The sequence below is a fragment of the Notothenia coriiceps genome, unplaced genomic scaffold (assembly GCF_000735185.1).
Source record: "Notothenia coriiceps isolate Sejong01 unplaced genomic scaffold, NC01 NC01_scaffold00037244, whole genome shotgun sequence".
Taxonomy (NCBI): Eukaryota; Metazoa; Chordata; class Actinopteri; order Perciformes; family Nototheniidae; genus Notothenia; species Notothenia coriiceps.
This window is the reverse complement of record NW_011369945.1, coordinates 2676248-2690922: the sequence shown is the minus strand read 5'-3', so window position 1 is coordinate 2690922 and position 14675 is coordinate 2676248. Positions and strand designations below refer to the sequence as shown.

The 14675-nt window shown below is 39.7% G+C and overlaps 1 protein-coding gene across 1 annotated transcript; it reads right to left on the bottom strand.

The window, feature by feature from the left end:
- Window positions 1–7245: 7245 nt before the first annotated feature.
- LOC104964453 (paired amphipathic helix protein Sin3a-like) lies at window positions 7246–14396 on the bottom strand. The gene is made up of 12 exons (XM_010793239.1): window positions 14248–14396; window positions 13133–13219; window positions 12897–13015; window positions 12133–12358; window positions 11604–11720; window positions 10955–11193; window positions 10572–10755; window positions 9857–10445; window positions 9550–9719; window positions 9179–9352; window positions 8987–9079; window positions 7246–8412 (listed from the first exon to the last, which is right to left on the bottom strand). Exons 2-12 carry the CDS (start codon window positions 13145–13147, stop codon window positions 8314–8316), a joined length of 2025 nt encoding a protein of 674 aa, XP_010791541.1. The 5' UTR covers window positions 13148–13219; window positions 14248–14396; the 3' UTR covers window positions 7246–8313.
- Between the last annotated feature and the right edge of the window lie 279 nt (window positions 14397–14675).

Below are 14675 nucleotides of genomic sequence, written 5' to 3'. Positions count from 1 at the left end.
TGTGTTTACACTTACCCATAATTCATCATGTTTGTTTGCCTGACACACACACACACACACACACACACACACACACACACACACACACACACACACACACACACTTTCTCTTTCACTGTTGCAGAGGTACGTTTTCACCGACCTCTAGCACCAGTTACATAATAGTCAAACAACTCTGGGGCTAAAGTATAAGGTAGCCAAAGGTCAAGAACACGCAAACACAGCTGAACTGCACGTCAGCTGCTGCTAACTCCTGTCCCATATTCTCTCATGCCTGCTTCCACACCTTTTACGAGGCTGTGAGCGGGTCTCATGGACTGAAGCTCCCATGTGTGACGTGATGAAGCCGTGAATGTAAAACTGTTTCAAAGAAGCTGTAATATGTTCATTTAAGACACAAATTGTGTGTTGCATTGAGAACGTTTGCCAGAAGGCAGCAGCCGTAACTTGCTTAAAATGATCCGTTTTACTCATAATTGAGTTCATGGATAATGAACAGGAGGAATTTGGTTAGAAGTGCCCCCAGAGCTAGACTGACTATCAAATGAGACATCTGTTGTGTATTAAATATATCAGATTAGTTATAGACATTATTTTAGGTTAACTCTTTCAGAACAGGCTTCATTAAGTCTGAAGAGAAGTGTTACTGCTCAAAAGTCACCAGACTGCAAATTGTGACGGTTTTCCCTAATAACTATCCGCTAGTGGTGTAATGTAACTAAATACATTGACTCGGGTACTGTACTTAAGTAAAACATGTAGGTTTTTATACTTAAGTTAACTATTTTCACAATATGCTACTTTATACTTTTGCTCCACTACATTTTGTAGGCAAATGTTGTATTCCATTACATTTATTTGACATATTTGGTTACTAGTTACTTTGCAGATCTAGATTATTTAAACAAAATAAAAATCAACACACATTATAATATTATTAATATTACAGGTGAAGCTACCCAGTAGAGTATAAAGTAAATCAAATAATCCTCACCTTTACCTAGTAAACGCATTGAAGTTCTAACAAAGAAATTGAAATGCACTCTTGGCTTCCTTTTCAGACTTAAATGTTGTTTTTCAACTTCATCCCGTAAAAGGTTGGTCTCTGGCTTATTCCTGTCCGAGCTGGACTACGGTGATACCATTTATAGATTTGCCTGTCCCATTGTTTTGGCCAAACTTGACCCACTCTACCATGCTGCACTGCGATATATATCAAATGCACCCTATAGGACTCATCATTGCAAACTGTATAGCCTAACTGGATGGTCCTCACTTACTATGCGTAGGATGCAGCATTGTTTTTTATTAATGTATAAAGCCATTTTAGGTAAGCTTCCACTGTACATATGTGCCAGATTTGCTCCAGTTTGTGACTCTTACAACCTCGGATCCAGTGCCTGGATACGGTTCCAGGTACTGCGGACTGAGGCTGGAAAAATGAGTCTTTTTTATTATGGTCCTTGGTCTTGGAATGACCTTCAATCACGCCTAAAACTGAGGGCACTTGTCTCAATAGCATGTTTTAAATTGAAGTTGTCTGAGGTCCTTACCACCAGCTGCTCTTAATAATAAGTAGTGTACCTTTCTTACTGTCCTAATGTGCACAATGTAGTGACTACTTTTTCGTCTTTTGTTTTCTTAGTTATGTTCTCTGTATTTGTATATGTTTGAGTTATGTATAGCCTTGCTGCCTTCTAGGCCAGGTCAGCATTGAAAATGAGATTTTATCTCAACACTTTTTTTATCTGGTTAAATAAAGGTTAAATAAACACACCAATCATTATTTTTTAAATAATAGGAATATATAAATATTATACATTTACTCAAGTACTGTACTTGAGTGCACTTTTGAGATACTTGTACTTTACTTGAGTCTTACAGTGTTTTGCTACCTTTTACTCCTAGTCCATTAAAATGCACAATGCAGAGGTACACCTGGGATCAATTCAAGAACCACAGAGCAGTAAATAAAATACAAATTAACTGCACCTTTGCCAGCTTTGAATAAACACATTAATGCATCAATAAGTATGATCAAAACAAATAATACATATAATTCTGAAAGTGGACAATCTGCATAATTTAGGACTTTTGTACTTAAGTAAGATTTTGAACACAGTATTCCGGCTCTTTGGTGGTTCTACTTTTACTTAAATACAAGATCTGAATACTTCTTCCACCTCTACTATCCAACATCTATCTCAATTCTTAAATTGCTGAAAATAACTGGAAATGTTTCTTCACGTTCAACATGTGTTTCTTATGTAGTCTAACGTTAAGCATATCAGTCAAAATGTGTTTCGGTTCACACATTAAGTCAACCACTGAGTAGCTCAACATTTTCCTTCCAAAGTTTCTTTGCAGATATGGATTAATGATATAAATCATAATCAACTCTTACATAAGACTTTAGTTACACCTGTATTAGTATTTCTGTTCTTTGGCAGTTCTACTTTTACAAGTACAAGATCTGAATACTTCTTCCACTAAAGATCGGTGTCTGACCATTTCTGTGTCAAAGATAAAATAAAATAAAGGTCCAAATATCTGATTAACAATGTCAATGATAGACGCATACGTTAAATTGTATCTGTTTAAACCCAGTTTTAGGCCGACTTGTAGGGAGGCTAGCAGGAAGCCACTAGCTACGTGTCATATTCTCTGACAGGCGACGTTGCATCAACTTGCTACGTTAGCTAATCAGCCGTTTTCTAGATACTTCACTAACCAACACCAGATACTTAAATTTTTTCGAGTATTTTGGTTCTATTAATACATTTGAATGTTGAGATAAATACAACAGTGGGTCAACTTCAGTTTAAATGCACCTCGCGGAAAATAATAGGCAAGTTGCTGTTAGCAATGCTAACGTGGCACCGTTAGCAGCCGGGATCATTTGCTAGCCGAGATGCCGACGGCTAACATAAGACTATTTTTCTTTTCTCGAGATCATATATTTTAACACTTACCCGTTATTTATGTGTAGATTAGTTAACAGAGTGTGTTGGCTCTCTCTGTCATGTAAATTGGTCTCCCGGTCCAGCGAAATGCCAAGTCTTCCTCTCCTTTTTCGTGTTTTGCTACTGAGCCACGACAGTGCAATGGCTTCTCAAGCAACTCCCAAAAAAACTCTGACCGGCCGCTTCCTGTTTATGTTTCACAATCATCTTTCCGGCAGGAGAACTCAAATAAAACGTATTGTTCTTTAACAAATATCCAATCACAAATGTCACTGGATGTATTGTTAATTACATATTTAATCAAGGCGTGGAGGTGGAAGAAGTACTAAGATGATTTACTTAAGTATTGTAGCAAAAGTCCTGCATTCAAAATTGTACTTTAGTAAAAAGGTATTAGCGTCAAAATATACGTCATAATATATCATCAAAAGTAAAAGTACTTGTTATGCAAAAAGGCAAGTTTTTTTAAATTATTTGATTAAAATGTTTGGTGCATTAATGTGGTCATGACTTTCATGTTTTACTTAAGAAAGATGGGGTTTATAGATTAATGTATACGCTACTGTTGAGCTCAATCTATATAAATATATGATTATGTATGTGTCGATTTCTATTTTTGTATTAGCCTAAATATTCAAAGTAACTAATAAATAAATATCTGAAATAAATGTTGTGGCGTAAAATGTATTAAGTAGCATAATTTGAAAGTACTCATGTGAAGTATAAGTACCCACATGTTTTACTTGAGTACAGTAGTCCTACTTGAGTAAATGTGTTCAGTTAATTACACCACTGGTTAAACTATAACGAACCAAAACGAACAACCCTGAAACGATTTATCTCTGCTTGTTAGATAACAGTTTTGCTATATATCATGTACATTCATGAACTAATAAGACATTTGATTTGTGTTGTGCTGGGTAGGAAGTGTGAATTGGTATAAATGAAAACACTTGCTACTGTGAACATGATCACAGTTTAAAGACTTTCTTTAATATTTAGGTCAAAATTACCCTTCTGATTGTGAGATTATTATAGTGCCAACTAGGCACTACTACATCCAAATTACATTGTTACATACTGTAAAAATACTATGAAATACACGCAATAAAAATACTTCACTCTCTCCTCTTGTTTCCAGTACACTGGAAAACCCAGAGCACCAGAGGAAATGCCACGTGTACATACTGCGCATGCCCGATGAGTTTTACGTGTATCCGTCTGGGTGATCCCAACTTCCGGTGAAAGAGAAGTGTCTTACACGATTACTCTTGACAAGGCCTATCGTTACTCACCCGTTAGGTAGTTGGACGGGGTTTTCGATAATAACCATGGCTCTGTGATCATCAACGAGTCAGGTTATTTACTTTTTTTAAGAAATAAGGAAACGTCACTGCTATACTCGCTGCTTTTAGTAAACACCGCATCGTCAGAGCCACAGGTTTGAACGTTAACAGCTAGTTAGTTAGCTAGCTAACACGTAAGCTAGCTATTCGCCAACCCAAGCACCTCTAAATTAAGTCCTGGTGTCTATTTCAAAATGTCAACTGCAGGGTTTAACTCTCAGAATGGGACCGGGACAGGACAGACATACACGAATGGTGAGTAACATTTTTATGAAAGTAAAGACAGGTAAAGGCCAAGTAGCTAACATGAGCTAAGCCGACATACGCTAAAGTAATACGCTAAAATTAGCAGTTCTTGGATTTTGCCTCTATTTGCTAAATGCTAGCTTGCCTAACACCGCTGTAATTAAAGGAAGCGAAGCAATAGTGAGGTTTTAGGTTAATATTGACCTGTGTTACTTTACTGACTTGAGATGGTTGAAATGCTATAAGGTGTGCCAACTATACTTGCCATGCCAATTAACTCAAACGTGTGTTACATTTGGTTTGTTGGAGGACTGACAACACGACGGGTTAACAGGCATCAAAACTTTTAAGACGAGTCTTTGGTCAGTCCCATATTCTCCCAATATAGACAACAGCGGTGATATGATAACACTTGTTCTTATCCTGTCATGCTGCTAAACTGGCCGAAACTTTTCCTGTCAAAGTAACACATAAATAATACTCTTTTAGCAGCTACCTTCTTAGAGTGTTTTCTATACATTTACACTGTCCTTGAATAATCACATCTTCATGTTTATTAGTCCCCCTCTCTTTTTTTGCATTGTTAGTCTTTTGCAGGCTTGGTAGCTTGGACATTTTAGCTTTCTACGTTTCAGTGTACATGTGGCAAATTGGGGATGCTCCAGATTTGTTGCTACAGAGCTTTCTCCAGCATGCTCATACAATGACCAACTTCATTAGAGAATACTTACATATTTGTATCAGTTTCCCAGGCATGTTGTGGAAAAAACAAAACCCACTCAGTGACATCTGACACAAGTTTGGTTGATTGCAACCCTATTGTTGATGGAGGTTTAGGAGCGTTCTTACACAGTGAAGATGCAGCTTGTGTTTAAAGGTCCCATGACATGGCCATTTCTACTGATTATAATTCCATTGTTGAGGTCTATTAGAATAGATTTATATAGTTCAATGTTCCAAAATCACATTGGTTTCTCATACAGCATCTCTGTATAGTATGTCAGGGCTCAACGCTAACTTTTAAAAGTGGTTGCCAGGCAACCAGGCCTCAGCTTTTGGTTGCCAAAACTGAAAATACGGTTGCCATTTTTAGTCACCTTATATTTTAAATAATTAAGATACTATACAGTTATGCATCAACTTAATAATGAAAATGTGACACAAAAGAATGTTCAAATGCTTTACAATAAGTAATTAACACAATTATTTGAAACTAAAGTGGTAGTAAAGTTGTCCACCCTCAAATTGCTGGTATACAAAATACCAGTAGTGCAGCTGTTATCATGTTCTTCACAGATCCCTCACGAATGAATTGAGCAAGTCACTAGTTTCTTAGTCATCTGCTGTCTCCCTTTCAAATGTGGGTTTTCTTGACCTTTGTGCTGATCTCCACCATAGATCCATTGGCCCTTCAGCATTGAAGTCTTGGATTGGCCAGACTAATACATTTCTAATGTTAAATAAATGAAAACCATTCACAGTTAAGAATTAGATATTAATTATTAATGCTGTAAATTACCTTTAATATGTGTAACTATATTTAAAATGGGTTACCTTTTTATAGAAGTGATTATATTTGTATGCCAATATTTTCCTATGGTAAAGTTTCATTTAGCACTTTTATTTTGGTAGTAATAAGATCGGGACTCTTATTTTGAAGGAACTTTTACCGGAAGTGAATGCACAACGGAGCAGAATGTACATCGCCTCCCAAGACGGTTAAGGCCCGTCCACACGGCGGCGTGCGTTGANGCATCGGAAGTGCACTGCACAGAAATATTATGACTGCTGCCTCTGCTGCTCTTATAGATCCACATTCCCCTCGAATGATTTGCCGAATTAGATAGGGAGTCAAATCATTCGAGGGGAATGTGGATCTATAAGAGCAGCAGAGGCAGCAGTCATAATATTTCTGTGCAGTGCACTTCCGATGCACAGCCACGCAGTTCAAATCTAAATATGCTTGGCAAAGAAATATTTATTTTAATTGGAAAATGTATTCTGATTTTGTGCAGGTAATAAAAAAAAGCAATTATTCACCCCACCTGAATGAAAGTTGAATGTGTACTTACCACTGAGGGTACAGGTGAGCGGGGACTGAAACCATGAAGCATATTTTTGCATTCAGGGCTCCACTTAAAAGACAGTGAGGCCAATTTCAAAAAAGTGTTAGAAACAAACACTAGAAAATTGATGCCAGATAAGATCCAAAATATGAGCTGAGAATACTTTGATGTGCACATACTTTCACCAACAATGTACACAGTGTTATGATCATGAGATGAAGACCCAACACAACTGGGAAAGAAACTGCTGAATTTTTTTTTTTTACTGCCATCGAAGACTTTTGTGAAGGAGGAAGTCTTTGGACCTCTTATGCTGCTGATCTCTCATAGATTGGATGAAAAAAGAAAAAAAAGGGACAAGATGTTGGTGAGCCCACTGATAAATCATAGCCAGGCACCAGATTTATGCAATGGGTTAAATAAGATAAATATATATTATTTTTTGTTGGCTTTTGAAATGTTATGGTAATGGACAGCCATCTCAAAGAAAACAGAAAACAGAAGAATCACCAAACAGCAATGACAGACAGCTCCATGTGCAACACTCATGTGGAGCTTCAAGAAACAGCGGACACAACTACACCTCTATGCACAGCTCAGGAAATAAATACACCAACATGAAAATACAATTTAGACAATCATTTTATTTACATAACCTACTCCTCTGTACAAGTGTTGCAGATAATGTGCTTGAGCAGAGTTTTTAAAAACTTATGAGCACTAATTTCTGTCAAACCAGTGGAAAAAAAACCTCACCAACAACAAAAAGTTGCAACGGGAGTGCAATGTTTCCACGGGAAGTTATTACAAATATTACACTGAGTATAACAGACTTAAACAAATGGACATTTGAACATTTACATTTCCAAACAGCAAATTAAGTCAAAAATAGGACCTTTGATCTAAATACAATCACAAACAAAGGGCATGAAAAGGTAGAAAAGGAAATCATGACTGCACCTTCCTCTCTTAACAAAGTCTCTCAGGTCCAACACAACAGCTTCAGTCTCACAAACTCAGGTCAAAGACATCGTAGAAAAATTATTTTAAAATGAAAAAGGTTGGAACCCATTTGTTTTGCTTTCAGTTTGTGCATTCAATGACTTTTGTTCTTATGTTACACAATGAAAAACATCATTTCAATTTCAATACAATGTGAATAATCAAACCAAATGATTTTGAGGTGGAAATTCAAAACCCATGATCAAGCCAAAACCATTTTAAAAAACCTTACTACTAATAAATAAAATTCCCATTAAAAAGGAACTGAATCAGTGAATAAATAAATTCCATATTTTTTTAAAAGATGGCCATGTAAAGTGCAATCTTCAATGTGAGGCAGAGATCAAAAACTGAAAAAGTCATGTTCACGGCCAATGAGATTCTTTACAAACAGCAGGGCATCAGGCACTGCGAGCACTTCACTGTATCTGTGGAGTGACTCTCTTCAATGAACCTTCTCAAACCTTGTCGTTTGTCCGTTAATAAAAACGCAGAGGTCCTATGCCTAAAACTTTTGTAATTACAAGAGCTTCCTTGGGTCAGAGTTGTGCACAAGTGCCACAGGTTCTACTTCTGAAAATGAGTGGTGTTTGGCAGCTGGTTTGGCTTGTCAACAGTGGAGAGGCTGCTCGGCTGTCTAGAGCCTCAGGAAAGAAAGTATGCAGACAAGAGGGACACATGGCTGGGGCCTCACCTGGGGAGGAACACCGGCGTCTGGGACAAATGCTCACGCAGCTCAGGGGACGCAGAGTCTGAGTTCAGGTATCTGCCCACGTAGTCTGACCACCTCTGTGGAGGACAGAGCAGAAGAAAAAAATGTTTAAAAAAGCATGCAGACACACATTTGAACCTCCTACTTAACCAGAATAGTAATTATGGCCTCTAAAATCAGGAATATAAAGGTTAAAAAGTATTAAACAATATTGTTTAGCTGGAAAAATAAATCAAATCAGCCAATTTAAGCTTGTCGCATATATATTAGTCTACGAAATGTCAGGATATATAAACAAAAGCCCATCTCTTGTAGTCGAGGTGACCAACGGAAAGCCAAAAACACAATTATAATATATAAAAAATAATACAAAACACAGTAAAGCTGCACATTCTCACATTTCAGAGTCTGGAACCATTAGTCACTCAAGCTGATCAAGAACATCGTAATTGATACAAATATTTTTAGTCAAACATCAAAAGAGTTGGTAATTATTTTCTGCTCGTCCAGTTGAAGGACGAATTGTTTCTGCAACAATGCCCATTGGTGTTAAATGTGGACCAAAACTATACATAGCAGTCATACTTGTTGCAGGGCTGTACTACAGGACACTTAATACTTGAACTGTACTTCAATGCTCAATCGTCATACCTCTGCCTCCGCTGGCTCATCAGAGTTGTCCTCTTCCGTGTCCAGCAGCTCCACGGCCAGACTGACAGATCCTCGGCTCTTTACAAACATCAACTAAACAGAACCACAATCAGAGGATATCTTGTTTAAGCAAAGTGCTCAGAATAGTTCATACCGATCTGCAATATCCTCATCTCTCGGGGCAAATGGTACCTTGAAGCAGTTTTCATCCGTCATTAGCTGCTCTGCTTTGCGCTGGTAGGAGCCCTCTGCTGTGGCCCTGGACGTCTGCGTGGACAGTGGCCCCCCCGAGGATTTGTTGGCACTTTCGCTCAGGTACAGGTCCGTTACACGTGCACATACATCATCAGTGACGAGGTGCTGGAGCTGTGAAAGCAGGGGGTTCAGTATGCAAGTATCTTCAAATGAAAAACTAGAGCCAGCTCAGTGCAGAAGTTAACACTTAGGTTGTTATAGTCACAGTTAATTCATGTTTTAATATGAACTAACAACATTTTAGTTATAAGTCTGAGTCCGTTTTTTACAGAAACAGAAATAGAATCATCATCATTGAATGTGCTGACCTGCCGGACGATGCTCTGGATGAGTTTGTCCATGGTGAAGGCAATGTAGGCATGGATAGTAAACATTTCCCTCAGGGAGTCCTCGTACTGAATCGGCTCCATGTTCCCATCCAGAAGATTACGCACCATTTCCAGGAACACCGAGTAATAGTCCTCAACATCAACATCCACTGCAGGTAGAAAGTAGTACATGTGTTTACGGTTATATAGCGTGAGATTACAAAGTATAATGCAACCCGTTTCACCTATCAATCAAACTGAGTATGTTTAAACAAAACCTTAACCACTTCTTCTCTTTCTCACTTACGTGGCTCCTTCATCTTCAGTTGGATTGCTGGGTTTTCATTTTTTTCCCTTTTGAAGCCTAACACTTCTCTTTCCCACTCTCGCTCCCGGGCGTCCTCCTCTATCTGTTTCTCAGCCTGCCCGTAGATGCGTAGCAAACGCGTACAGAGGATGTGATGAAGACGAAGGAAGATGTACCAGTAGTTGTTCACGAACAACAGGCTGTAGGCTTCGTCTGTGCCCCGCAGCTTCTGAGCTGCCGTGTTGCTGAAGAGGAGTTTGGACTTTGACGGGCTGCTGCCTGGCAGGCCATTGTGCTTCTTGGGGCCCTCTGAATCCATCTCCATGTCTTCTTCTTCCTCCTCCTCTTCTTCCTCCTCCTCGACATCAGAGAGCTCCCCTCTCCGTGCGAACAGCAGGTCCGGGATGAAGTGGTGGATGATCTGCTTGATCTTGTACTTGTCTTCTTTCTGGATGCCCACCTGTCTTTTGACGTGGTGGATGATGAGGGCAGCAGCGTCCTCCAGGATCTGGCTGTCTTCATAGGTCTGGGTCAGGTGAGGGCCAGTTACTAGCAGCGTGGCAGTTTCCTCTGACGCTCGCTCCTGGCGCTACAGGAAGCAAGACAGAAGATAGATTCTTATAAAGGCAGTAGCATTGTACATGCAGCCACTGTATTAAAAGCACAACTCAAACCAAATATCATAATAAGTGATTATGTCTTCATGTTTACTTACGTCATCATATAGCATTTCAATTTCATTCAGTAAGGTCTTTGAACGTAACACTTTGGTGTCATTCTGCTTGAAGTTGATGCCCTGGTGGTCGAGTGACTTTAGGTAATACTTTTCATTCTGATCCCGCCAGATTTTGTTGAAGCCTCTCTGGGCGTCTCTCCACTCGTCCTCCTTCATTTTTAATCTGAAACAGGGAGAGGAAAAAGGGCGTAAAAAAACCTTAAGTAAATCAAATTCTATAAAACAGGAACAGTATTTTAACATATACAGCACTTTGGTCTTTAAGCTGTTGGATTGTGCTCTAGAAATAAACTTCACTGACTTGCTTACTAAGCTCTGACCTGAAGCAGAAAATAATAAGTAGATCAAATCAGATTATTAACCTTTTCAGCACTATGGGAACGGACACAGCTGGGTTCTTCTTGAGCCCGTCAATGATGTCGTTGGCCTTGTCTCCATATATCCTCTGAATAGCCTTGCGATGGATGACCTCTGAGGATCCACCCAGTGTGTTGTCCATCTTAAAGCGCAGTTGCTCCTCAGCGGACATGCGAGAAATCTTCCGCTGCACCGCCTCCAGGGCTCGTATCGTGGAGAGGTTGGCTTCCAACACCACATCCAGCTATGGGGTGCAGTCACAGTGAAATTATTTACAAATGCATTTATCCATATGTGATTATAACTGGGACCGGGAGGCTGTGGCGCAGTGGACTTGTGCGTTGGTGTTCAGATCAGGGGGTCACAGGTTCAAACCCCACTGCAGTCAGCATGTCGTTGTGTCCCTGGGCAAGACACTTCACCCCAAATTGCTCCTGTGGGGATTTCCCACAGTATTGAGTATGTAAGTCGCTTTGGATAAAAGCGTCAAACAAGTGACATGTAATAACTGGTAGTGTCAGCAGCAAGTTTGTTCTGTGGTCTTTTGACTACTGCGCAAAGGGCATCATGGAGAAAAGGTGCTGAACACATTTTAATAACTACAAGAACTAACAGTATTTATTTCGGAGTATGCATGGTCTGAGTTCTCCTCACCTCAAAGCGCTCATCCTCACATCTGTAAATGTGCTCCTCATATTGAGTCTTCTTGGAGCTCACAAATGTAGAATCTTCAGACCACGATGGAAACGACACCCAAGTGTCATTAAGGACCTGAAAGAGAAAATTCCACGCTCAATTCGATTCTCCGTGTAAGGAAGGCCTTTTATTCCCAAAGATGTGGAATTTAGCAACAAGTATGACTAAAGGCAGGAAAATAAGTGTTTTCAATCCAAGCTGTTAATATATATCCATGCCTTCTTGATGGCACGGTGCTTAAGGAAGCAATTTACAAACCAAATTAACAAATCTAACTGATGCAACTGTGGCATTTTCCTAAAAAAGGATACTTCTAATAACTATGTCAATTCATCTTCTTAAAAAGCTAATTGTAATGCTACTTGATGCCTGGTAAATATACATCTCAAACACAAATATATGTGTATCACGGTATCTAGAGAACATGTGGGCAAGAAAAAGGTTATCATGACAGAAACACCGGAGCAGACTTCTCTCTGGTACTCACCTCTCTACACAGCGGCGTCCTTCCTGTGCACTTGGGCTGCTGGTAGCTCTTGGGCAGGGCTCTGTAGCTGGACCCCAGCCTCTTGCAGGACGCGTAGTCGATCTCCATGGCGATGCCCTCTGTGGCACGCTCCTTAGGTAAACTCTCTGTGTGGCTGGACTCCCCGTGAAACGACTCCCGGTAGCCCAGGAAGTTTTTGAACCATGTAAAAAGCTCCGGGAATTTTCTGTCAATCGAGCAACAATGTTTGTGAAATAAACAATTAGTAGCGAGACTGCGGCCAGGTGGTTGACTGATTATTGGTAGAAGACATTTTTCAGTGATATCGGTATTAAATGAGTTGTATCTTTATTTTGAAACATACATTTAGCACACGTTTTTTTATTCTGCTGATCATTTTCATTGCATTTTACACTAAATTGAAACTGCTGGAAAATAATATCCATCGGGATAAATAAAGTTTTATCCTCTATTAAATCAACACAATATTTTATTAAAAACCAAATGTAAGGACTGTTACATTATGATATAACAGAAGATAAATTACAATATATTTCTCAATAAATACTGACACCAATTTGGGAGTAACACAATTACTGCAATAGGTGTACTTCATATCTCTAGTAGTACTCTCTATTTACAACTCAGGTGTTTTAGTTTGGTTTCATTATTTAGCCACAAGGCACAACAGTACAGTTATAGAGACAGTAAAGCACTGGAGACTGTAGACAGGTGTAACATAGAGCATGTAGGTTTAAACTCACCCAAGAAATGGGATGACCAACTGGACAAGCTCAGCCCGAGAGATCACTTCCTGATTGAAAATGTGAAGACACCGCAGGAAGTTGTCGTACGCCTCAGAGCTCCGCAGAGCTTTCTTAACCTGTTTTGTCAACAAAAAAAAAGCCTTCCATTGAGATGATGTCAACAATCAATGTATAGCAATTCAGTCGTAAGCTTGTAATTGCAGTGGGCTGGTTCTGAATATAACAATACGGACCTTCTCAAAGAACATGGTTTCAGTGCTGGTGCTGTGTTTGCCGGCTTCAGTCAAGCCATGGTCCTTCCCCAAAATCTTGGGCTTTTTCTGCAAGGCAATTTAAGCACCGAGTTGAGAGTAAAACCAATACATCACAATAAATCTTACCTTTTTGAAGCTGTTCAATTTTTGTCAAAACAGGGTTTATTTAACTTTATGGTCATTATGGAGCATGTTCTTTTGTGTAGATGCTGCTGAACTGAGTTTTTGAGGTTTTTCTAGTATTTAGTTTAAACTTATTAAAGGTCCCATGTCATTCTTTTCTGGTTATTACCCGTCCCCTTTTGTGTTATGAAGGTTTTTATGCATGTAAACGGTCTGCAGAGTCAAAACCCTCAAAGTACACCCTGTAGCGAGTAAAACTCAGAAAATACCTCCCCAAAACGCCTCGTTGGAGATACGTCATTGTCCATTTGATTCTTCCGGGTACGCATGATGTCAACCGTACCCGGAACGAAATGGACCAATCCGTGGAGCCGTTAGGTTACGTCCGCGGAGCCGTTACATTAAGCCCCCGCTGATTGGTCCAAATTGACCAATCCACGGACTTCCTCACACACACACTCAGTGCAAGCAGCTCTGCTGATTTCTCCTCCCTGGCTGCAGGCTGATAACAGACAGTTGGGATTGCGGCGAAATTCTCTCAGCAGACCCATTCTCACAGCGTTTATCAACCTTTTTCTTACTCAATATCAAGCCACACTTATTGTTTTTACTTCGGCTGTGACTTTGTGTGTGCTCAGGGTGAGTTTGGCTGTGTTTCGCTAAACAAGGAAACAACACCTCCAAGGAGCTTAGCGCGATTCACAACGTCCCGACCAATCAGAGCACACTGTGCTCACAGGGAGGGTGGGGGCTGGAGCTACTGGAGCTACAACGAGCCGTTAAAGGCAGAGAGTGAAATTCAGTGAATACACGTAGTTTACAGAGATGCTGTATGAAAAACCAATGTGAGTTTGGAAAATTGCACAATATAAATCTATTCTAGTAGACCTCAACAATGGAATTATGATCAGTGGAAATGGCCATGACATGGGACCTTTAACATCAATTGCCTTCTGCAGTGGTGTGTGTACCTTAAACAGGGTCAGTGGTCCCCCTCCAGGAGTTCCTGATGGGCAGGCCGTTTTGGCCAGTCTCTGTTTGCTGCCTCAGTAACGGTCTCTTCACTGTGCGCATGATCATTGCGCACCAGACTCCGCTCTGTTGCGTGCAGCTCTTACACAGCAGCTGACGAAAATTACCACATTATAATGTCACCAAAGAGAAGTCAGTCAAAAAGCACAAGTCTCATTTACTCTGGGTGTTATAACAATTGTTTGAAATGGGTTTCAATTCTGTTGGACTCAGAAACTTTATGGTAAGCTTTATTAAAATGTGGCTTACCACCCCTGCAAAAAAACTAAACTTAATTGTCAAGCGGGATTGAAAACACACTCCAGCTAATTACTTTTTTTAATTTTTATAATTTACATTACAGGGGTGTAACGGTTCACAAACATTT